The following is a 23,291-nucleotide window of genomic DNA, read 5'->3' as shown; positions in this document are numbered from 1 at the left end:
GGACTTTGCTGTGGCATAGCTTGAAGGTGTCCTCAAATTCATTACTTCTTCCTTGTATTCTTCGGCACACTCTTCTGAAAGTTAAATGGCCCAGTTTATACAGCACCTCCCCAGCTATTCCATGTTTCCAACTGTAAGTTACTCTGTTCTTGGCTTTGTTATAGCCCCACAGGGAGGAGCAGATAAACAAAAATATGCATTCCCTCCAGCCACAGCATTGTGCTTACTTCGTGGTGGACCTGGCCATCAAGAAGTTGGGTAGGAACTTCCCAGAATGCATTCAAGATAAATATTCAACCTGATGGCCAGTTGAATAATCCTCTCTGTCCTGTCATGTTCCTTCCCATCCTATCCCAGAAAGGAAAGGGCAGCCACAGTGCTGGAAGAGCCCAGGAGCAGCATTTCCTCCGGAAGAAAAGCAGGCCTTCCTCATAATGTCCACTTGAGAACGGTAAGGTGATGTGACATCTGTATCCTGGCTCCCATGTTAGGTAGGTACTGTGATGTAAGCACTACCATCTGGCACTCTGCAAGCTCACCACTCTGCTTTTGAGCTGCTAAGATTCCCCAGAACCTAAAAAGTTGCTAAAAGAAGCAGTCTCTTAGTACCCACCGTTCACCTATGTGATCTCTTACAATGTTTACTGCAATTTCATTAAAGGAAATAAGTATTAAAATTATCACTAGAAGAAAAGCTAAACCCAGATAAATTTAAGCCTTATCCAAGCCAATCGCAGCATCACCAGCTCTCCGGTCCTCTGGTCTGCAATCCCAAAGGTCAGGAGCAAAGCTGGGGCAGCCTGAGAACTCACCAGGCAGGCTACGAGCACCGCATCGCTGCTGTTCCTTTCTGATGGAGATCTGCAGAGCTCAATGAGACGGGACACACCTGCAGAGACACAAGCAGAGGCTCCTGCCAGTGGCACCCTGGTCAGGCTGACCCCTGGGTGCTGGCCTCTCACACACACAAGGGCCCACCGCACCCTGTCAGTGAACAGAGGGTCTTGCCTCACCTGAGGTCTGTGTGGTTCAGACTTTCTACAAACTGCCATCAAAGACAGGAACAACTAGAACATCCTGAAAACCAAGCTCGGCAGCACCACAGCGGCAACCAAGATGGTGTGTAATTAAATACAGCCGAGGGACCGCCCAGCTCACTGAGGAAAAGCCTTCAGTTTAGGCCCTTCTGATTTTATGAGAGCTGTAGTTCCTTGTGTCTGTGCCAGAGAAATTTCCCCACTGTACTCCTTTCCTTTCTTTTTCCAATGGCTTATTTCATTCAAAAAATACATAGTGCAGTAAAAATTATGGAACACTATAGACCCTATTAATGCTTCATGGGGCTTTAATGAAGAAAGGTCACCAGACCACAGCTACCTCTTTGTTAAAACAGTCTGAGGGCTGGGAAGATAGCTCAGTAGAATAAGTGCTTGCCTGGCAAGCACAAGGTCCTGAGTTCAATCCCTGGTACCACAACAAAAAAACAAAACAAAACAAAAAACAGTCTGGGACCCCACCTACTTCCTCTGTCTGCCAAATGTGCAGAGGCACTCCTATGACAATCAAAAGCAGATAATATTTCCACATCTGTCGCCCCTTGTGTCACTAAACCCCTGTGCACAGGGAAGGGTCATAGTCAGTATCATTGCCTGGTGCTCAGAACAGAACTCAGCATATCAGGGAAGTTCTCTGAAACCATCTCTTAGGTAGGTAAGTGGATAACAATGTAAGAATGAGTGAGTTATTTAATTAGTGAATTAATGAACCATGCAGCAGTAAATAAGTGAATTAAGGAATAGTAAATAACTGAACAAGCAAATTAGTACATAAACAAACGAGTAGATTAGCAAATGAATCAATAAATAAACAAATAAATAAATAAGAGAGTAAAAGAATGCCACCCTAAATAACAGAGTACATGGTGGATTACCACCTGGGCCAACTGTTTCCACTGCAGGCTCTTCCTTTCTTCTGCTTCAGCCCCAGGTTACAAACTAAACTAGGGCACCCACCCTAGTATCCTTCCCAGAAGCCAGAGGTTGACCTCTGCCCAGGCAGCCTTTGTCCAGTGTCCATATATGCCACTGAGAAGTTAGAGTTGCTCTAATCCGAACCCACCCACTCCTCCCCCCACTGCCGTGGTCACCATCACTTACAGCTGAGCCGCACGGCTTCCCTGGCCACTTCCGGGTCTTGACTTAGACGAGCCAGAGTCACTGCGGCTTTCTGCTGGACTCTCTCACAAGCTGCCACTTCAGCAGGGGTCCCTGACCTCGGCTTCTCAGACAGCATGCCCATGATGAGCTGGACCCCTGAGCAGGCAGCAACGAAGAGTTATTTTCTACTTCCAGTGGAGAGCCCTTCCCAGGGAGCTAGCTGGGCAGTATAAGGCTCAAGCACAGGCTCTCAGATGCCTTCAGGGGTCTCAGTCAGGGAGAGAAATCTGGACAAAGCAACTGCTATTCTTCTTCTACTCCATAGAGGTGTGTTTGATTTCATGTACCAAGTCACTAGGAAGAGACATCTGGAGGACATCCTCATTCATAAAATGTTTGTGTGATATGTCTGACACTAAATACACAACCTCCCAAGTCTTCCCATCATTTCCCAAAGCTTCCCATCATTTCATGATCTAGGTATATGATAATTCCACCTTGAGGCTCAGCATGAAGGGAAGCATCTTGCCTGGTTTCACAGTTGATATCTTGAGGCGCTGGCATTGAAACTCAGACGTGTTACTGTCCATCACCTCTTCGCCTCTGTTGCTAGCTGCATAATGAAGCCCCTAATGGAAGGCGACCCCAGCCTCGGCTCCAGAGTGACTCAAACACTAGTAAAGTCTAAGATTTAGGCCTGAGCTCAGTCTGCTGAGAAGGCTCCCATCCTCCCATGAAGCCAGATCTGTCTTCTGTTTTGCAAACCATACCCAGCACCCCTGCCAGCTTGCCTCTGCCCACCCTTTCCTTCTGTGGAGGAGGTCTCCTTTCCTCTAAATCCTCTTAATACCTCACACCTTGCAGGTTTAGGCTGAAGTCCATCTTCTGCATGAGCTGTTCCCCAAATGCCCAAGTCTACACCCACCTTCTCAGCATCCAGGGGTAACTGCCAGCCTAGAACTCAATCTACATGTGACCCAAAGATATATTGGGTTTTTTAATCCATAAAGCTCCTAAAATGCTTAATCTTTTAAATATTCTAATGGGGAGATGTCCATACAATCTAGATTTCTGATTTCTAAATGATCACTCCTCCTCAATTGACACAAGTAGACACATTTCCACAAGTCAAGGAGCTTACTATAATAATCCTCCTCTAGTTAAGGATGTGACGGAGTCCATGGAGAGTCCTCCTTCTGGGTGTCCATTGCCTGCCTGGATCCCATAGGCATCGAAGTTTGCAACCTGTGACTCTAGCTACAGGCTCTCAGAGCCCAGCCTGCAAAACAGGGCTCGCCCCACCGAGACCTTGCTGTCTTCCAGTGGCCTCTGGTTGCATTAACACCATGAGTGAACCCTTAAATCCTGCTCCACCTTTTTAAATGTCCCCTTCATAAAATACAGTTAGTTAGAACCTGTGAGACGTGAGACTCCAGTGTTTCCTGAAAAAAAAAAACAGGTCTTCACAGTGTTCATTCTTCCCCAGGCACTCTCCCAGTATGCTCATGGTCACCCTTACATCATCCCCATCAAGTAGGTATTGCTACTGTCCCCATTTTGCAGGTGGAAAGACAGAGAAGTCTTACCATTAGTCAATAACTGAGTCAGGACTCAAGCCACACAGTATGGCTGCAGTTTTCATACTCTCAACCACGAAGCCTCCCTGTAGGCAATTATTACTCTTCCATCACTTCTACCAAGACAGGCTTTCCTCCCAGCCTATGAAACTCGCTAGAGCTAGAACCTACTTAACTCTTTGTTCTCATTGTCCAGCACATATTAGCTCTCACCAATGCTGTACTGAGCATTTTGTAAACCATAAGACCCTCTGTATGAGATAGACATTCCCATCTCAGATGCATGGGCACACCATTCCCTTGAAGAACAGAAGACTAGGTGCTAAAGGCAGAGCACATGCGTAACACCATGCAGCCTTTCCTTGTGGCCTCAGCTGGCTCCACACTGTTTCTCATTATTAACTCAATCACATAAAATTAACAGAAAATGATGTCTTTCAATTAGTAATAGAGCAGTGGGGGGTGGGGAAGTGTATGTTTGTTAAGACAGCAGGGCAGCCCGAGACAAGAGGCTTTCACTGGAGCAGAGGCAGCGGCCCAGGCTCCCAGCTCACTCTGCCTCATTAGCGTCGCTGGTTTCCAACCGGTAGCTAATTGCTCCCTTATTTCCCAGTCACAGGAAGCCCGCACTACAGCAGCTCTGCTCCCAGCTGCAAGGCAGCCACCCTGCCCTCTGCTGAAGTCGACCAGTTAGATCAGCTTCCAAACCGACAAACCCGGCCTCAGTTTACTTGGACCTTGGTAACAAGCTCAGCACAAGGTGAGACAGCGGAGCAAGTGGCAGAAGAGATGATCTCAAGCTGGCCTGACCTGACTTCCACTCTCACCCCTTCCCACTCCCTTCAGCTTTCTTCTGAGGCCAAATCCAGCAAGACAGGAACAATTCAAAGTAGAGGCATGTGCTGTTAGGAATAGATTTTTACTTTTCTAGATCATAATGAAATATCCGCCTTCTCTTCACTAGCCTGTTTAAAACAGCAACTATCCCACCACCATCTTTGAATGCCTCTCCTGCTTCCCTCTTATTTTCCCTGTGGCACTATCACTCTCTGACATTCTCTAATATTCTTCTTCATGTCTCTCGCTAGAATTTATGTCCATGAAAGTAAGCAAACATTTACATATTGGCCTATTTGCATATGCATACATAGAAGCACATGTACATATTGCATTCATATGCATAGGCATTCACACAAGCGCAAAGGCACATGGGCCTTGTACCCAAAACATCCATACAGCATGCCACTGCAGCTGGGACATACCATTCTCCTGAATGATGTCAGAGGCACACTGCTCCAGGACAGACATGTTTGCCAAGATGGTCACAATCTGGAAAAGAGAGTTGAGAGACTGGGAAAGTGGACACCCATGATCTGGATGGTGCTCGCTACCCACAGACCAGCTGGGGACTCCGAAACTTCCTTTAGCCCGTGGTTCTTTATTGTCCACCTACCCATCCTTTTGCGGCATTTTCTTCCAGCCTTATGGACTGCTACTGCTTGGATGTACTCCCCAGCGATTGGTGCCATTGATCACTATATGCCTCTCAGATAACTCCCAGGCCTGGGGCCCCACTGAAGGGAACAGTGTTACCCTGGGAGAAGTTGGGGCTCAGATGTCATTGTGCAGGACCCCTCCAATTTCATGCTCTAAAATGCAGACAGAGCTCACGGCCCCTGGCCCCTACCTCCCCTGTGCTGGTCTATCCTCCTGGCAGTCCTAGTTGGGTTCCCCCAGCCCAGTTTCTTTGCGTCATACTAACTCCCACCTACTCTCAGCCTGAAGCCAACAAAGGCTTAGTTGATGGCAGAGAGGATGCATAAGAAGAGACAGCATCCCAACCAAGCGACAGGTTTTCCTGAATAAGGGATCCAGCGAGAAAGTGCACACCCTGCCGTACTGCACACGTCTCTGGTCTGTACGCCTCCCTTGTCAGCCAGCTCTGAAGGACTGTATCTTTATTAATGGGATTCTGACACAACGTGGACAGCCAGCAGCGCTTGCACCCTCACAAGCCATAACCCACTACAGGCTGCTGGCACAGTAAAAGGAGCCAAGAACACTCAGAGAACAAAAATTAATTGGGAAGTCAGTCACCAAGAGACCCCAAGCTGGTTTAGGGTGCCAAAACTCTAGTGGAATATACTAGAAACGTGCTACCTAGTAACAGGGGCCACTGATAACACTGATCCCACTGGACTCAGTGGTGCATACCTGTAATCCCAGCACTCAGGAGGCTGAGGCAGGAAGATTGTTGCAAGTTTGAGACCAGCCTGAGCTACGAGGTGAGGTCAAAGCCAGCATGAACTGAATAGCGAAATGGTGCCTCAAAAAGACAAAAAAAAAAAAAAAAGGCTGCTCCTGAAATAAGCAGCAGAAACAAAATTCACATACCTTCACAAAACAGCACTCTCACACGGTAACTCAAATAAGTTATAAAAGAAATACCAGTTCTCACTGGTGCCAACCCACTCTCCTGAATACTTTCTTCAAAGTTGTGCAAAACCAACTCCACTTCAGAGTGGAAAACTGACAGTCTCCAGAGGACATTCAGGGAGCTGTAAGTGTAAAACTGGGTAACAGTGTGGTTGCAAGAAAGGATTATCTAGACTTCATTGACTTAATAGTAGCCTATTACTCTGGATAATAAAGCATCTAAAATTGCTTCTCTTCAACAGAAAGAAAAAAGCTCATCATTTCGATAGAACATGGATTGTCCCTTCCTCTCTACAGCCGCTGTAAGGGATCCAGCACCCCGCGGCCTCGCTGGGTACCAGCTGCGGTGTCTCTGGGTATCAGCCCCTTCCAACTCAGCTGGTCTGGGATCCAAGTGGGTCAGCAGGACCAGAGAAGCAGTAAGGGAGGGACTGGCAAAATTTCATTCTAAAGTAAACTCTGCAATACCCAACGGTTTGTGAGGGGGATGACAAGCCTTATATTTGCATTTTAGAAAGACAGAACTACATAGGAGAGGCTTAATTCTCAAAAACGCTTTTTCTCCTTTTAAGATTGTGTTTGTGGCTGAAACAGAAGGAGTGAGAGGGAAAACATGAGTTAAAGATGCAGTGGGAAAAGGTCTATTATTTTGCTTAGTGAAATTCTGTATTGTTTCTAATGGATTTTTTTTTTTACTTTTTATTTTTTTAAAAAAAAAAAAAAAAAAAAAAAAAGGGACAGAGTGAGAGAGACAAGGCCAAGGGCACATGCAGTCATGAGTCATCTGGTTTTCTCTGAACTGCTGGTGGTAGTGGGGAGCACAGGCTGTTGCTCCAGCACACAGGGCAGCTACAGTACAGACATCGTAAGATTGGTCTCTCTGGATAGAGACATTTCTTTGACATGGAGATTCATGAATGAAAGATGGAACAAAGAAACTCAGGAAAGAAAAGGAACGGAGGAAGGGAGGGAGGGAAGGAGGAAGGAAGGAAGGAAGGAAGGAGGGAGGGAAGCAATAGGGAGGGAGGGAGGGAGGAAAAACCTTTGTCTGCAGCAATGAGTTCATTACATGGCAATTATTACCGTGTCGCAGGCACCAGGTAGGTCTTTGTGTCAGACTAATTTAGATCCTGTTAATGAAAATTACTTCCTCTTTACAGAGCCTGTACCCCATGTGGCTTTCTGGAGGTGCAGATGAAGTATTCAATTAAGAACAATTTGAATAAATGCCAATTATGCCCTGCTTTGAGTCTCCCTTTTGAAACAACCTTGTATGTACCAGGATGTAGAGGGAAAACGGGTCAGTGTTTCTACTTGCAGTCAAACCCACAGCTAGGATTTTCGGGACAACTGGTCTACCTGAATAAATCCAAGTTTGCAGTGCTATCAGGGAACGTAACCAGAGAGACAGTTTCTCTTATCCTAGGCTACAGTCCCATCTGATGGGATTCAATTAAATTCTTTTTCTCTTGAGTTTATTTCTCCTGTCCCCCCTATAGTTATTTGGTGAATGCTGAGGATATCACCTTTGAGAGAGACCCTAGATGAGAAGTGGTAGTGGCTAAATGCATGGGTCAGGCTAGATTCAAAGCCTGGAATATTTACTTACTGTCCACATGATCTTAGCCATGCTACCTAACTTTCTGTGCCTTGGTTAACAAAAATGCATGAGTTTCCTATTGCAGCTATAACAACCCATTATCAACTTAGCAGCTTAAAACAGTGCAATTTTATTAGCTAGCAATTTTGGAGATCACAAGGCATTAGCGAGTCTGAAGGAAATAAACTCAAGGTATAATGGATCTGCATTCCTTCTAAAGGTTCTGGGGGAGAATCCGTTTCTTTGCCTTTTCCAGATTTTAGAGGCTGTTTTCTGCTAATTCTGCCTCACTTTTATAAGAAGAATGTGATTACTTTGGGCCCATCGGAATTACATTCCTATATCAAGATTTTCATTAAGCATCATGTGCTAAGTCCTTTTTACCATTAAAAAATAGTTTCTTCATAAGCTTGAGGGATCAGGACACAGGCAGCTTTGGGGGAGGCATTATTTGGCATAGCATAGGAGATTAAAAATGTGTCGCTACTGTTGCCGGATGAATTAATAGTTCATCCAGCATCCAGAATGTTTGTTAAATGACAAATAAAATGAATATAACTTGCATTTGGGGAATGTAGCCTGAAAAGACCCAGGCTTGGAGGATGGGGTCAAGGAGCACGGACCCAGGCAACCACATAATCCCCAGTATGTACGAGGCTGAGCACTATTGTTGCAGAAGTAAACTGTACACAGGAGATCCCCAAGAGGTTAAAGAGAGAGAGAGAGAGAGAGAGAGAGAGAGAGAGAGAGAGAGAGAGAGAGAGAGATCTTAGAGCAGGTGCTGCCCTTCAATCCAGAAGATTCATTAATAACTGTGGCATTATGAAATCACTTTTCAAGGCCGGCCAAATAGCTCAGTGGATTAAAGCACCTGCAAGCAGACACAGGGGCTGGGGGTTCGATCCCCAAGCCTACCGTGCCAGCCCCGCCCCCAGGGCATGCTGAGATGGCAATTGACACTCAGCATGGTGGCGCATGCCTGTAATCCCAGCTCTTGGGAGGCTGTAAACAGGTGGATCACTATGCGTCCAATCTAGTAGTGAGACCTTGAACACCCTATAGACCCTTCCCTAAAATCACACACAAAAAAAGAAAAAGAAAGAAAGAAAAAGAAACCACTTTTCATTTGGCCTCCAGAGACCTTAGGAAACTTGCCGTGGATAGCAAACTGACCCAGAATAGCAGGGGTGCTCACATGCCACTGGTCCCAGGATAAACCTCCTGTGTGGTAGGGAGGTGGTTGGTGAAGCTTTCCATACCAGAATACACCAAGGAAAAGGCTCATGATGTGAAAGCATGGCGTAGGCCTGCCTCACACCCTTAGCAGTATTTCAAAGGTCAGCCCTCATCACAGCCCACCCGCCCACATCTTCCCTCACTTGTTATGGTGCTAACTACCTCTGAAAACAAACAGGGCGAAAGGCAAGTGAAGAACCCCCAACACACTCAACAGCGACCAGCGCTCCCTCCAATCTAATAGATCTTCTAATATAGCAAATGGGCAAATATTTAATGAAAAGTTGTGATTACTTTCCTGCTGTGCAGGAATTAGGACAAAAAGGCCAACAGCTCATATGACTGTAATCAGAATTACTCTATAATTGCCACATACAATATTCGAATGGCTAGATTGCTGGATTAACTCTTGAAAGGCTGTGGCAACAATAACACCGTCAACCGTAGCTTCACAACTAGTAAGCAGAGTCCATTCCAGCCTCTAGGACAGTCACATACACCCCTTGGCCATATGTGGCCCTGGACAACTAGCCGTGTGACCCTACGGCATTGTAAACTTTTAATATTATGTGATTTCCTTAATGATGTGCTTGAACGCACAGACTGCTGAGGCGACAACAGCAAGCTGTGCAGGGCAGGTAGCAGGCAGCGCTGACACCATCTCCTGTATCCACTACACACAGTCAGCCCCACGCAAACCCATCTGTGTCAGATGTTATGTATGCTTGTCCTGTTCTGCGAGTAAAAGGCCGTGGTTACCGATGACAGTGTTTTAACCTACGCACACAAGTAGGGTGCTGCGAAGACACACATACTGTGCTCATGCAGACAAGTAAATTTTCTTATTAATTATTAAACAGGCCCAGTATGTTATTCTGTAAAAGTATTTCATAAGTAAAAATGTGAAAAGAGGAAGTTTTCTTACTCATGTATATTAACTATAGGATACGTTTTATATAAGGCCCAAGACAACTTCTCTTGACTCCCTGAGGTGCGGCCAAGCCAAAGTTCAGATGCCTGACTGCCCTCTCCTCTCCACACCACTTCCACTATAAAAGAAGAGAAAAAAGAATCACAATAAAGACACTGGTCGGAAGGAGTGAAGGGTCTGGCATTTCTGATAGTCTCCTCATGAATGGTGTTCACAGAGAGGTTCTAGGAATGCTACAAAATCTGGTCATCCTACAATGCCAAGCAGCCTATGAGGAAGTACATACAGCACTCTCTGCCTCTACAAAAACAATCAGCAAGTCACTACAGCCCTGGTCAGTAAGTCTCTGTTGTGTTGTTAGAAAAAAATAAACAGATCTTTTCCATTGGAGATTGTCACTGTTTGACAGGAAAGGCCTGGAGACAGCCCCTTTTCCACCCCTATTAAGTCTATAGCTGGATTCTTGGGTAGCCTGAGCCCTGGAAAAATACTCCTTGGGCATGAAACTCGGCCATACAAATCTCTTGATGGGGAGGGTGTCCCTCCTGATGCCTGATCATATACATCTGTGGTCTACAATGGCCTCTGCTAGATTATCAGAGAGGCCGGAAGAGCTCAAGGCCAAGGCTTGCTCACCGCTGTCCACAACCAGGGGGGATAGCAGGACAAGCATGGCCAGTGACTCGTCTCTTGGACAAAGCAAGTGGACTCAGGTTGCTAGGATGACAGAGAGACTCTCACTGTCCAAACAGAGGTGGGCAGAGTACAGATTCAAAAACAAGAAGCTCTGAGCAGTATTGGCGTCCCTGGCAAATTCATTACTGGAAGCCTCACGGGGCATTTAATCTCCTAAGTATTTCAGGGGTCGGTGAGCACTTCAAAGCCTAATTCATCTTCTTTGTCTTCATTACAGGGAGCCCTCTGATCACCTTAACCCTCCCCCTGCCATTGGAAAGAGCCATTTGTTTCTTTAATGGGTACACTCTCACTAGCTAAGTGGCTGCTCCGAGCCAGGGCAGAAGGTGAAGCTATCCTGAGGACAGTGGGAGACGTGCCTGGCTCAGAGAGGCGGAAAAAGCTCCTGACTCCAAATGCAGCAAAAATTCCTTTCCTTTCTTCCTACAGCCTGACTATATTCTCTCCCCACCCAGAGTCCTCTCCTTCCTGGGAATCCACGACGCTTTGAAAGGGGCCCACCTCTCCCCATGATCCGAAGAGATCTCTGAGCAGCCACAGACACTCAGACTAGAAGGAACATGCCTATTTTACAGATGAGGGCTCTGCTCTCTGGAGGTTCCCAGTCCTTACTACGTGCCAAGATTAATAACACAGGCTGTGGCTTGTAGTTATTTAATAGTTTCTACGTACCAGGATCAGTACTAAGGTTTTGTGCTCATTAGTTGATATGGTTCTTATTTCAACTTTGCAAACTGTGTGTTATGTAGTCCCACTTTACATATGAAGAAAGAAAGGCTTGACATGAATTGCACAAAGGTACATGATTGTTCATAGCGGAAGCGCGTTGGACCCAGGTCACGTGACTCCATAATCCCAGTTCCTACTGTGTCGCTACCGGATCTTACACGAAAGGATCAGAGTCAGCCACACAACAGGCACTTCAAGGTGAAAGGATGGGAGAGCATGTTAAGCAATGATGTGCAGCAAGCAGAGGAATCCAGCCCCAGAGAAGAGCATGAGGAAGGAAGACGTGGGCCCTCCAGCACTGCCCCCTAACTGACAGACACTGGGCAGCCCCACCCAGCAGCCAGGCAGGCCAAGGACCATTCCCATGGGTGTGCACTCTCTCGCCAGCCCCAGGCCCTGTCCCGGCGATCGAATCCCGGGCCTTTGCACTCAGACATGTTCCCAGCCCTTTTTTATTTATATATTTTTTAATTTTAAAGAGAAGAAGAAGAGGGCCTGGGAGATAGCTTGGCGGCATAACTGCCTGCCTCGCAAGCACAAGGTCCTGAGTTCGATCCCTCATACCAGAAAAAAAAAAAAAAAAAAATGCCTGCCTCGCAAGCACAAGGTCCTGAGTTCGATCCCTCATACCAGAAAAAAAAAAAAAAAAAAAGAGGAAGAAAAATAGAAATAAAATAAGAATTCCAAATCAGGATAATAGGAGACTAGCATACACTGAGCATAGTTATCTTCACAGTGATTACTCAGAGAACAAGATACACACACAAAGTACTGTGCAGACAATATTAGAATAAATATTTCTTGTTTCCTTTTTTCTTTTTCTTTTGATTGTATTTATTTATTTTTTTGGTACCAGGGATTGAACTCAGGACTTTGCACTTGCTAGGCAGGCTCTTATGCTACTAAGCTATCTCCCCAGCAAATTTTTCTTTTCAATGAACTAAGAGAAACTAGATGTGTAACTATTTTAACTATCTTCTGTATATATACATTTTTCACTTTTCTCTTCCTTCCTTTCCCTTTCCCCAACCCGTTTCTCTTTTCTTTTGAACAGTTTCTTCCCAATTCCCAATTGGGATTTTTGGATTTTATTTACTCATTCAGTTTCTCATACTAGTAAAACAATGAAATGTTTACTCACATGGGTCTGATTTATTTTACTTACGAATATGGTATCAAGGTGTGTCCATTTACCTACAAAAGACTCAAGTTTATGCTTTTTTTTTTTTTTTTTTTGCGGAACCAGGGATTGAACTCAGGCCCTCATTCCAGTTAGCATGCAGGCCCAGTGTGTGAGTGGAGCTTCCTCCATCAGACAGGCCCAGTGTGGAACCCTGCAGCAGAACTCCCTGCAGAAAGGCTAGAGGCAAGACCCACCCAGCTGATCCAGGAGCAGAACATCTTGCCAGAGTGGCACAGAGAGTTCAACTCCAAGGGCTGCAACAGGAAGAAGTGGAGTGCAGCAGTCACCCAAGCCACACCCACCTGGATGAGTTTGAACTTGGTCGATCTGGACCTGGTGCTAAGGTAATGACTCTACCAAAGCGCTACACCAAAGGACAGAAGATAGTGCTATAAGATTTAGCAATTACAAATTGTACTGCTATAAATATATATTGATATGGTGTGATGTTTTTAATTCTTCTGGGAAGCTACCCAGAAGGAGAATAGCCAGATTGAATGGGGCCTTTTAAAAAGCTTTTGCAGAACAAAAGAAATCACCAATAGAGTGAAAAGACAACCCACAGAGTAGGAAAAAGTTATAGCCAGTTTTCCCTTAGTCATAGGAGTTATATATAAAAGATATAAAGAACTGAAAAAAATCAAACCCCCAAAATTCAAAGACCCAATCAAAAACTTGGCATCTGAGTGGAATACACACTTTTCAGGTGAATAAACACAAACAGCAAATAAATATGTGAAACAATGTTCAACATCTTTGATCATTTGAGAGATACAAATGAACAAAACACTGAGATTCCATCTAGCCCCCAGAAAGAATGGCTAGATGGAATCAACCAGTAACAAATGTTGGAGGGGCTATGGGCTAAATGGAGCCCTTCTCCACTGTCGGTGGGAGTGTAGGCTGGTATAACAAACCCCTGTGGAAATCAGTGTGGAGATTCCTTAACAAAGTAGGATTGGAGGTCCCATTCAACCTGGCAGGGTCTTTTGTTGTTGTTGTTATTTTTCTTTTTTTTTTTTTAAAGAATCCCATTAAGTCACTAAGTTGCCCAGGCTGGGCTCAAACTTATGATCCTCCTGCCTCAGTCTCAGTTATTTTTTTTTTTTTAAAAAAAGAATCCCATTAAGTCACTAAGTTGCCCAGGCTGGGCTCAAACTTATGATCCTCCTGCCTCAGTCTCAGAGGATGCTGGGATTACAGCCTGTGTCATCACACCATCTTACCTGTTCTGTATCTATTCAAATTATCATGCTTTATCTCCATAGGAAGTGGTCCAGCTCTAAAAAGTGATCAGTTGGACTAAAAAGGAAGCCTGAAACTATACCATGCATGGTTTGGAAGGTCAACTTGAGGATTTTGGAAAATTCACTATTGGTGCTCCAACTTGGATCACGAAGTTTGAAAAATAATTATATTTACCATTTATTAACTTAGACAAAGCTAGGTATTTTGTCAGATTCTTACATGGTTATCTTATTTGGTTCATACTTGCTTTATAAAACCCTGTGACATAGATATTAAAGCCTGTGAATAGGTGAAAAGCCACACCCCAAGGGGCTACAACTTCCCCAAAGTCACCTGATTAATAGGTGGCCCCCAGGCAGGACCCATGCCAAGTCTCTGACCCCAACAACTTTACTGTCTCCTTCATTTCATGTTTAAATTCAGCAACAAATGGGATTCAAATATCAAGATTGTAGGAATTAATTAGCACTTCTTTAGCCAACATATCATTTAGAAGACAATCTCTTAGACCTTCAATACTTTGATCTAGACAATAGGACAAGTACCAGCAGCATGGCAGTATTATCAGAACCCTCATCTTCTAATGTTTGTATAGAAAAATCCTTGCATAGAAATTTTCCTTGGGAGTTTCTTCCATGGCTGATTCTAAGAATGAGAAGCAAGAGATGAAAGACTACCCTGCTTCTTCCCTTGCATTGCCCAAGCAGGGACTTGGAGAACTTCACCATGTATGTCAGCTCTAGGCCAAAGGACCTAAGAAATGTTAGAAAACTATAGAACATGGTCCATGCTCTTAGAGGGGAAAGTTCACCTAAAGTGATAAAAGAGGACTGAATATCCTTAGGTAGATCAGCCCTGCATTGTGAGATACGGAAGTACTCTAAGAAAAAGAGGCAATTCTAGTGAGCTGAGGTCAGCTTCCTTGAAGTTTCTGGGGCAAAAGCTAGAACTCAAAACTAAGACAGCTTTAGCCAATAGCCAGGGCTGGAAGAAACATGGGCCCTGGGGAACTAAATACCAAGAGAGATGAGCTGGGCTTGGGTCTCGGGGAAAATCATCTAACTTGGAGCTTAGACACCTGGCAGAACTCACAGAGACTTCAAATCCAACATGATGAACTACCTCCCCCCTTGGTGAGGAGAGAGAACACCAAGTATGGCCAGAGATAGGATGGAACCCGGAACATCAAAGCTCAAAGAGCCCTTCAGACTTCCTCCTTTGATGTCCTCCACCACTCTTTGTGTATTAAAACTCTTGTGCCCACTCAAATAAAACTTTGTGTGGATTTCAAATACACAAATAGTATTGTGGCTTACATAGAGGTTGGGTCCCAGAATCAGGTTCTGGCTTGCTTTTTTGAAAACGGGAAGAGGGTAATAATTCACTGTAAGGCATGATGCCAGATGGGCACCAATATGACTGGGCTACAAACCCTTGGAGGAACCTGCCCGTGGGTCTCTCCACCTCCAGGATGAAGAGTCTGAATGGAGAGGAAGGAAAGCTGTGGAGTGGTTGGCACAGGAAGGGTTGGGGAAGAGGCTCATAAAGAGGATTCAGAGCTATTAAAATATATTCATTTAACTTACTGTAGAACACAAAACTTATAGTGCCAGCAAAAGCCACTACCAGACCAGACTATGTGCTGTCAGACCATGCTGCCACCCTCCACTCATCTGTCCCCAGTCCTCTGTCATCATGGTTACAGGCCCTGGGTGAGGGACCTCTCCAGTCTCTCACCTGGTCCCGGGTATAAGGCGTGTCCACTCTCTGCTTGTCACTGCAGGCTTCCAAGAGGACGTGGATGGCATTCAGCTGCAGAAGCATTTCACAGGCCATTGTGTCAAAAAAGGTAATGTTGGCGAGGGCCGCAGAGGCCAGCAGGAAGACTTCCCCCGATGAGGCCTCTTGGCACAGCTCTGTGTAGCACAGGGGAAGAACATGCTCAACCCCAAGTGCTTGGGCATCGGTTATCTCATCTGGCTCCCACGAGAGCTCTGCAAGATCACTTGGGTATGTGCTATCACATGCATTGCACAGACGATGGAAGCAGTTGCTAGGGAGAGAGATGGATCTGGGCTCATAGGCAGCAGGGCCTGGAAAGCTAGTGGTGCCACCAATTCACTCCTTCACCAAGCATCCATGAACACAGTGTGCTAGGCATCACTGGTGTCTCAGGATGTCCCGGTGAACAAAACAATTGCATTCTTATCCTTGTGGAGTTTGCACTTTGCTAGTGGAAATAAGCTTTAAAAAAATTAGTATAACCAATTGCAAATGTTGATAAATATGAGGGTACAAATAAACAAATGCTGAGACAGAGAATAAGTAGGGGCTCAAGAGGGTACATAAAAAAAGCTATCCTGAAGAATGTGACTTTACAGTTTAGACCTTAAGGAAGGAAAGGGGTGGGTCATGGAAATATTTAAGGGAAAAGAAAGCTCTGGACCAACTGCACAAAGGCCATGAGGCAGGAATGAACTCCCAGGCCATTTGTGTCTGCAGTGATGCATACTAGGTTGCTGCTAAACTTGCCTTACAGGCTGCAGTTCAAACACAGACTACTGCTGCCATGTTCTTTTGGTCGCAGGACAAGGGTCATCTGCCTACAGAAAAGTCCTACACCAAGCCCCAAGTATTACACTCTTTTATCTGGTTCTAGTGGTGGGAGCCCAGCCCTAACCATACGTCCCCACTTACTGTTTGCAATTGCACAGACAAAGAGCCTCTGAGAAGACATGTGTCTCTTCTCCCATCACCTAACATACTCTACCCTCCCTGGGCTTTTCAGAACCTAGAATAGACCTGGGCCAGGAAGAGATAGAAGAGGATCCTGTCCATGGTATGCCACCATCCTGATGAGACTGACTTCTAACCCACTGCTCCAACTTGATCTCCAGTCAAGATGCTTCAGTCCCTCAGGCCCTCTCCTGCTGATAACACTTCTACAAGGCCACAAGACTACAGGTCACACTTTGTAAAATTAAAGAAAGTTCAGGAGACAGGATTGAGTTACATTCCATCCTGGTACCTAGTTCTTCCCCCTAGACAAATAATCTATGCTTCCAGGTCCTGTTGGCTCCTTCTAATGAATGATGTTATTGATCCCTACTTAAAAAAGGGACAATCAGGGCTGGCCAAATAGCTCAGTGAATTAAAGCACATGCAAGCAGGCACAGGGGTCAGGGGTTCGATCCCCAGGCCTGTCGTGCTGGCCCCACCCCCAGGACGTGCTGAGACAACAATTGAGACTGGGCGTGGTGGCACGTGCCTGTAATCCCAGCTCTTGGGAGGCTGTAAACAGGAGGATCACTGCAAGTCTGATCTAGTAGTGAGACCCTGAACACCTTGTAGACCCTTCCCTAAAACAAAAAATAAATAAATAAAAAAGGGACAATGACAATCAAATGCCTGTGGCATGCACTGCACCATGCTGTTAAACTCAGCACTTCTGTAGTAGAATATGATCACCCTTGTTTAGAGATGTGGATGTAAGTACGTGTGTGTGTGTGTGTGTGTGTGTGTGTGTGTGTGATGGCTGCATGTTTTTTATACCATCGACTCACTCCATCTTTACAGCAAAGCATTTCTATAACAATTTTATAAACAAAAGAACCGGGGACTCACATGTTAGGTGAGTTTCCTGAAGTGCTATGACCAGTAAACAACTATCAGGAGGCTGCCTGACTCTGAGGTCCCCTTCTTTCTCTTCTTCACACTGCTCCTTCTTCCAGCATCTGTGACTCATTCTCGGGGATGCACCCACAGAACTATGTCCAGCCATCAGAAGCACAGTGCTTGCGTCTGGGCAGCTCTGTTAGCTCCCACCCTGATGTGACTATTGAACAACTCAGAATCTTGACCTAACCAGCCAGGGCTGGAGTGAAATGCTATCTACGAATTAAAAACTCTATGATTTCCCATATCCAATGACTGCACCATTCTCTTGGGTCATTCAACCTCTTCTAGGCTCTCCTCTTCTGTAGCCAATCAGGCTACAGAACTCACTGGCCCACTTTGCTGTGAAATTTCTTCCAGGTTCCAACATCCCCCCTTATTCTCATACAGTTGTCATCATTGCCAGCACAGCAATTATTAACACGGCTATCAAGTGCCTTTTAATTTTCCTGAAAATTTATTTGAACTACATTCTGAATCACCTGGGCTGTGTTAGGAAGATTAAATTGAGGATTCCAGTGACTCATTTGCAAGGGTTTCCAGGGAATGGCAAGAAATTGGAGGACTATTTCCCACCAAAGAGCATATATATTCCATCTGGCATCCCGCCTAGCAGATATCTTCCATCTGCTGAATCCCAGAATAGCCAGCACGGTGCATCTTGGGGGGGGGGTGCAAAAGAAATAGGAAGATTCCTCTTCTTCAGAGAGAAACCCAGCCTGAGCAAAAGAGCAGGAATGGATACGTGCAAATAAGGAAAGAACCTTTGAACCACATATGTTTTGGTTTATTTGTTTTATTATTTGATAATTTTTATAATTGGGAGATTTTATTTTTGAGAGATTTTCTACATAATTGTAATTTATGTCTTATCTTTGAAAACATAGTCTTTCCTACATGGCAGCAATAGACAAGTTTAACAGTGACTGTCTCCCCTTATCAGTGCATGTACTTGTCAATTTAATATCAAACTCAAAACTTCATTTTCTTTTTTCATCTGACTCTCTGCCATTTATTTGTTTCCTATTAAGCTCTAGTAAATATTTGAGTGTGAAACTCCTGGCATGGTGGATCCTAATGCTAAGGTACAACCTGGAGAAAGTTCTTCGACTTCTCCAGTTCCCTGGAGATTGCTATCCAGGTCAATCATTCTAGTTTCTGCAATCTAGCAGCTAGGGCTTCTTTCCTTATAGAGTGGATGGTACACTTTACTTGAGTTCCCTCCAGCCAAGATGTTACACAACTGACGTCAATGTTTCTTGGTTCTAAATTCATGTGGATGTTACCAAGTTGATTTCTCCAACCTGGCGTGTGGGTTTCCCACAGCTCTTTTGACTAGAATTGACTGTAAAGTCAACCTAATTGATGTCATCTCTGTGCAAAATACTGGCAGATACTACAACTCTAGAGCTAGAAGGCCACTTGAAATAAATGGATTGCAACCTCTCATTTTATACACTAGGAAAATTTAAAGTGAGCTTTAGATGACATGATAGGAGAGTGGCAGAATCCCACAGAGCACTTGCACAGGGGTGCTGATCACTAGGTGTTTGTGGAGTGAGTGAGAGAATGAAAAACCAGATCGCAAACCCAAATGTTCTGCCTCCTAGCCCACTTTCTACTGCCCCCACATACAGGCTGCTCCAGCCAGCAATTCCACAAGCTCGCCCTAAATTTTCTGGTAAATTTTCATTCAATTTCAGTAAAGTATGGATACAGTGATGGACATAGAAGTCAGAATAGAAGTAGAAACACAGAACACTGCCTGCTCTGTGAAAGAAAGGAGGTGGTTTGCAACATACATTCCTTGAACATATTTATTCAGATGATTCCTTATAGCTTCTGCAGTTTAGAAAAAGAACATATTCTAGATATTGGACTGCAATTCTCCAGCCTGAAGACATATGTCTAAACAGGAGGATACAGAGGAGCCAGAACTTTCCCAGCCCCTGTTGTGAGGCCACTGGTGGGATTTCCTGCAGAAGGTTGGGGTGAGCTAGTCCTTGCTGAGAGGTCATTTGTCCCATTCACTGCTGCTGTTTATTAGGTACAACAAGACATTAGGATAAAGGTCATCCATCTCTCTGGCCAGGGGTCTGATTATTAAAATTTGAAGACCAACTCCTCCCTGGATTCCTCTGTCCTGGGAGGCTATTTAATTCCAACATGATGATATACCCCTTTCTTCTTGGAGGGTTTGCTCTATATTTTCATAGGAGACTCTTAATAGGTACTAGCCCTAAACAGGGTTTTGAGGTTCTTCAAGCATGACTGTGGCATATTAATGGCATGATTTAAGTTAATGTGATCATCTATGACAGACATGTCTACAGCTTGGTAAGTGAGAGAAAGGAAAGCCCTTGCAGTTTTTTCTGAAGACCACAGTGCCCAGACTCTTCCCACCCACCCAGGCAAGACTCACTGACAAGGGCCGTCACGATCTCCTCCATGCTCTCCAGGAAGCTACTGAGATGCTGGGTAAAGGACAGGTGTGGAGAAGTGACCTGGGCCACCACAGCTGCAGCCTCAGCACGCGTGGCCTCGGGATGGCTGTCGTCGGTCAGGATGTCAGCCAAGCATAGGACACCATCCACCTGCAGATGGAGAGAGGGGCTTCCCTGGGCATCACCACTGTGACAGCAAGGAGAAAGACTCAACTCCCTGATATAGCCAGGTCTGGATGCCCAGAGCAGTGCAGAACCCCATGTGTGCTGAAAGACCATCCAGTAATGAGCCCCTGCCCCAGAAATGTCCCAAACTCTAGCACCTGGGGGCCTTCTCTTTGAGTCCACCAGAAAGCAATGACCTCCCATGGGGTTTCTAGGTGGCAGATATCAATCCAAGTATCCAGGACCAGACCTCACTTGTCTACAACAGAAAAAAAGTGATAGAATGGTCACCTACAATCACACAACACATGCTCCAACCCTGGCTCTCTCTTCCATGCTGTATAACTTGCTATTAGTCACTTAGTTCCTCTAAGTCTATTCCATGGCTCATCAGCAAGGTGTTGGGCAGACAATTCTTGATCAGGAGAGATATTCAAAAAATGTGGGTCCCCTCCTCTTGCATGGATTTAGCAGCAAGCTGAGTTCAACATCATTCCCGCCCCTCCTGGATGTTCACCCTCTTCTCCCATACAACAGGGGCTACGTCTATGAAAGCCTTGTTCTCTCTGCCCAGCCAGAGAGACACAAGCCTAGAGCACCATGAATGCCAGATAAAGACTTCCTTCTTTCAGCTCTGCTCCAGCCAGGCTCACTCTTGGCATCCTAAGAGCTTCTGCTTCTGCAGTGTTTGTAATGTACCAGGTTCCAGGCAAGTTAGTGTGCAAAGGTTATTGTGCTGTTGATTCTTTGCAGTAACCCACGGAGATGAGCATTGTCATTCCTATTTTACATAAAAGTGAATTGAAGCACAGAGAAATTTGTGGACTTGTCCCAGATCATTAATTTTAAAAGTATGGAAAGAAGCAGTTAATGCTTACATTCTTTTCTCTCTCCTTTTCAATTTTTATAACTTTTTTGACCAACTTTGCCTACTTATATCCAGTAATCTGAACAACAACAACTATTGAAGACAACAATATGCAATGTAACAACCATTGTTGAATTCCTATTATTTTGTTTCATGAAATTCTGTATCATTTCTAACGTTTGTTGTTGTTTTTATCATTTTTTATGCTCTTTACAAAAAACAAGATTGGTTTGCAACTTGAACTTTAATGGTCTAGCTTCCGAGCCCAGGTTTTCCCCTTCCTCCCAAGGAGCGGCTGCTGAGCTTGGAACTCCACCTTCATTATAGGCCAATGGATGCGACACGGAGGAAAAAGAGGCAGGTGCCTGTCACACATAGGTCAGCAGTGCCCTAAAGCCCTTCAGATGTCAAACCCTACAGAGTCCATCTCCCATGCAATGGGGAGCGAGGATAGGCCAAGGTAGAACAAGGAGGCCCAGCACACCTGTGTTGATGTTCCCCACATCTGCCCCTGGCCTGAGTCCCCTATCCCTACTTCCTGCCTTCATGACACTCAGCTCTAGGAGGGTCTCCGGAGGTCTGCACTTTGTTTGACTAATTACCACCACTGAGCTCTGTGCCTCTTCCTAAGTGGCTCTCGGGAGCAGTAAGGTCCATTAACTGCAAAAGCCTCTGGCAATCTCAGCCTCAGAGGAGACAAATGTGGAAAGAGGAGCCCAGGGAACTGTCCGCAATAAAACTCACCTGGATGTGCTTAATGAAAGGCAGCAAACAGCAGCCAGGCTGCCCCTGGCAGGACTGGATTCATGCCAAGTGCTTGACAGGCAGGCCCTTGGAGAGAGGCCTCATTTGGGCCCAGAGAACAAAAGGGGCTGCTCTAGGCCCCGACACAGGAAGCAGCCCTACTGCCAGCAGAAGAAACCTCTTAATTATCCACACCTCAGCCCCTTTCCTCCTTCCAGTCAGAGCCCAGACTTCTGTTAAAGAGCTGCAGCATCTCTACTGGAGAAATATCTCAATCGATCTGGTCTCCTTAATCTCACGTTGGTTGCAGAGTGATTATTTTGGTAAAACCATCAGATCCAAAGCATTACCCTTTCCTGTTTCCTGGCACATGCTTGGAGACAGGCCCATCTGGATATATAAAGGAGGCCAAGGAGCATATGGTCCCCAGGGCCCAGTGCCACCCCAGGACTGGACACCAAGTGTGGTCTGCAGTCCAGAATGCTGTGCTGCTAGCTCCTTACTCCAGGTCCTGGCCCATAGCAATAGAGATCCAGCAAGGAGTGCCTCCTGCAGCTAGAGAGGCGGCTCACATCCAGGCACAAAAGCGTGATTGCTGTGAGGCTGCTATCCAAGGAGGCCTGTGGGAAGCTATTCCTGACTTATCAGGAGCCGTGTTCCAGATAGAAGAGGCTGCCCACTGCTGGGCTTCTGGGCCCAAGTAATTGTATCATCATCATCATCATCCCACTTATCTAAACATTAAATTTCTCTTTTTCTCTGGCGTGTGTGGCCTGGCTGCATCAAGCTCACTGTAAATTGCTCAAAAGCTGACTCCTACACGTCACCCAGCTCTGTTCCCCATGAAGGTGGCCTAGAAATCTGCTCACTGACAGGTCCACACTGCCTTGTATGCTCCAGCAATGTGGAAAAACACTACTGTGTTCTGATTTGCTGCCCCGTTGCTCGGCCTCCTTGTTCCTCTGCCAGCTCTGCAAGCCCAAGGACCAGGGCTTGTTTACTTTTGGCTGTCTTTGGCCTGGAATGGGCTGGGCTTTCACTGAATGGGGGATAAATGCAAGAAAGTACAATTTGAGAACTCCTACAGACTTAAGGTCTCTGCATGGACTAGTAAAAGCAGAATGATGTTGAAGATGGAGCGACACTGTGGAGCAAAGGAAGTTATCGAACAGCATAGTACTGATGAAATAGCCAAGATGGGATTATAAATTCCAAAGATTCCTTTTTAATAATTTTATTGAGAAACAAATATCCATGAGACAGTTTCAAAACCGATTAGTAGGACAGTTTCAATGATTAATACATTGCATATTGTTGTCTTCTTAGTGATTATTCATAGTATAAGATGCAGACATGATATCCAAAGATTCTTGACCTGAAGAAAGCGGCCTGAGCCTCCTTGGGTTTCCCAGTGACTGCAGGCCATACCATTAGTAATTGTTTGTGATCATATTTTCCTTGGAATTTGTTCATTATGCTTCAAATTTCTTCTGGTATATAGCCATTTTTAAAAAATTTATTTATTTGGTACAGGGTCTTGCCACACAGCTCAGACTGTCTCAGCCTCCTGGGCTTACAGGCATGCACCACCATACCTGGTTTT

The 23,291-nt window shown here is 45.3% G+C and overlaps 1 protein-coding gene across 2 annotated transcripts in view; it reads right to left on the bottom strand.

Moving 5' to 3' along the window:
* Insc (INSC, spindle orientation adaptor protein) overlaps positions 1 to 23,291 on the bottom strand; it is a 138,540-nt gene that overhangs the window by 5,771 nt on the left and 109,478 nt on the right. The window contains exons 8-13 of one of the 2 annotated variants that reach the window (XM_023719360.1): positions 19,890 to 20,061; positions 15,530 to 15,708; positions 4,996 to 5,062; positions 3,572 to 3,598; positions 2,157 to 2,312; positions 813 to 889 (exon numbers count right to left, since the gene is read on the bottom strand). In XM_023719360.1, the coding sequence (XP_023575128.1) occupies positions 813 to 889; positions 2,157 to 2,312; positions 3,572 to 3,598; positions 4,996 to 5,062; positions 15,530 to 15,708; positions 19,890 to 20,061 (678 nt within the window). The remainder of the gene's footprint in view (positions 1 to 812; positions 890 to 2,156; positions 2,313 to 3,571; positions 3,599 to 4,995; positions 5,063 to 15,529; positions 15,709 to 19,889; positions 20,062 to 23,291) is intronic. The other variant, XM_004634904.2, reaches the window with a different exon arrangement.

This window comes from Octodon degus, unplaced genomic scaffold, assembly GCF_000260255.1.
Source record: "Octodon degus isolate 3935 unplaced genomic scaffold, OctDeg1.0 scaffold00067, whole genome shotgun sequence".
Classification (NCBI taxonomy): Eukaryota; Metazoa; Chordata; class Mammalia; order Rodentia; family Octodontidae; genus Octodon; species Octodon degus.
Note: the sequence above shows the minus strand (reverse complement) of the source record. Positions and strands in the feature narration are given on the sequence as shown.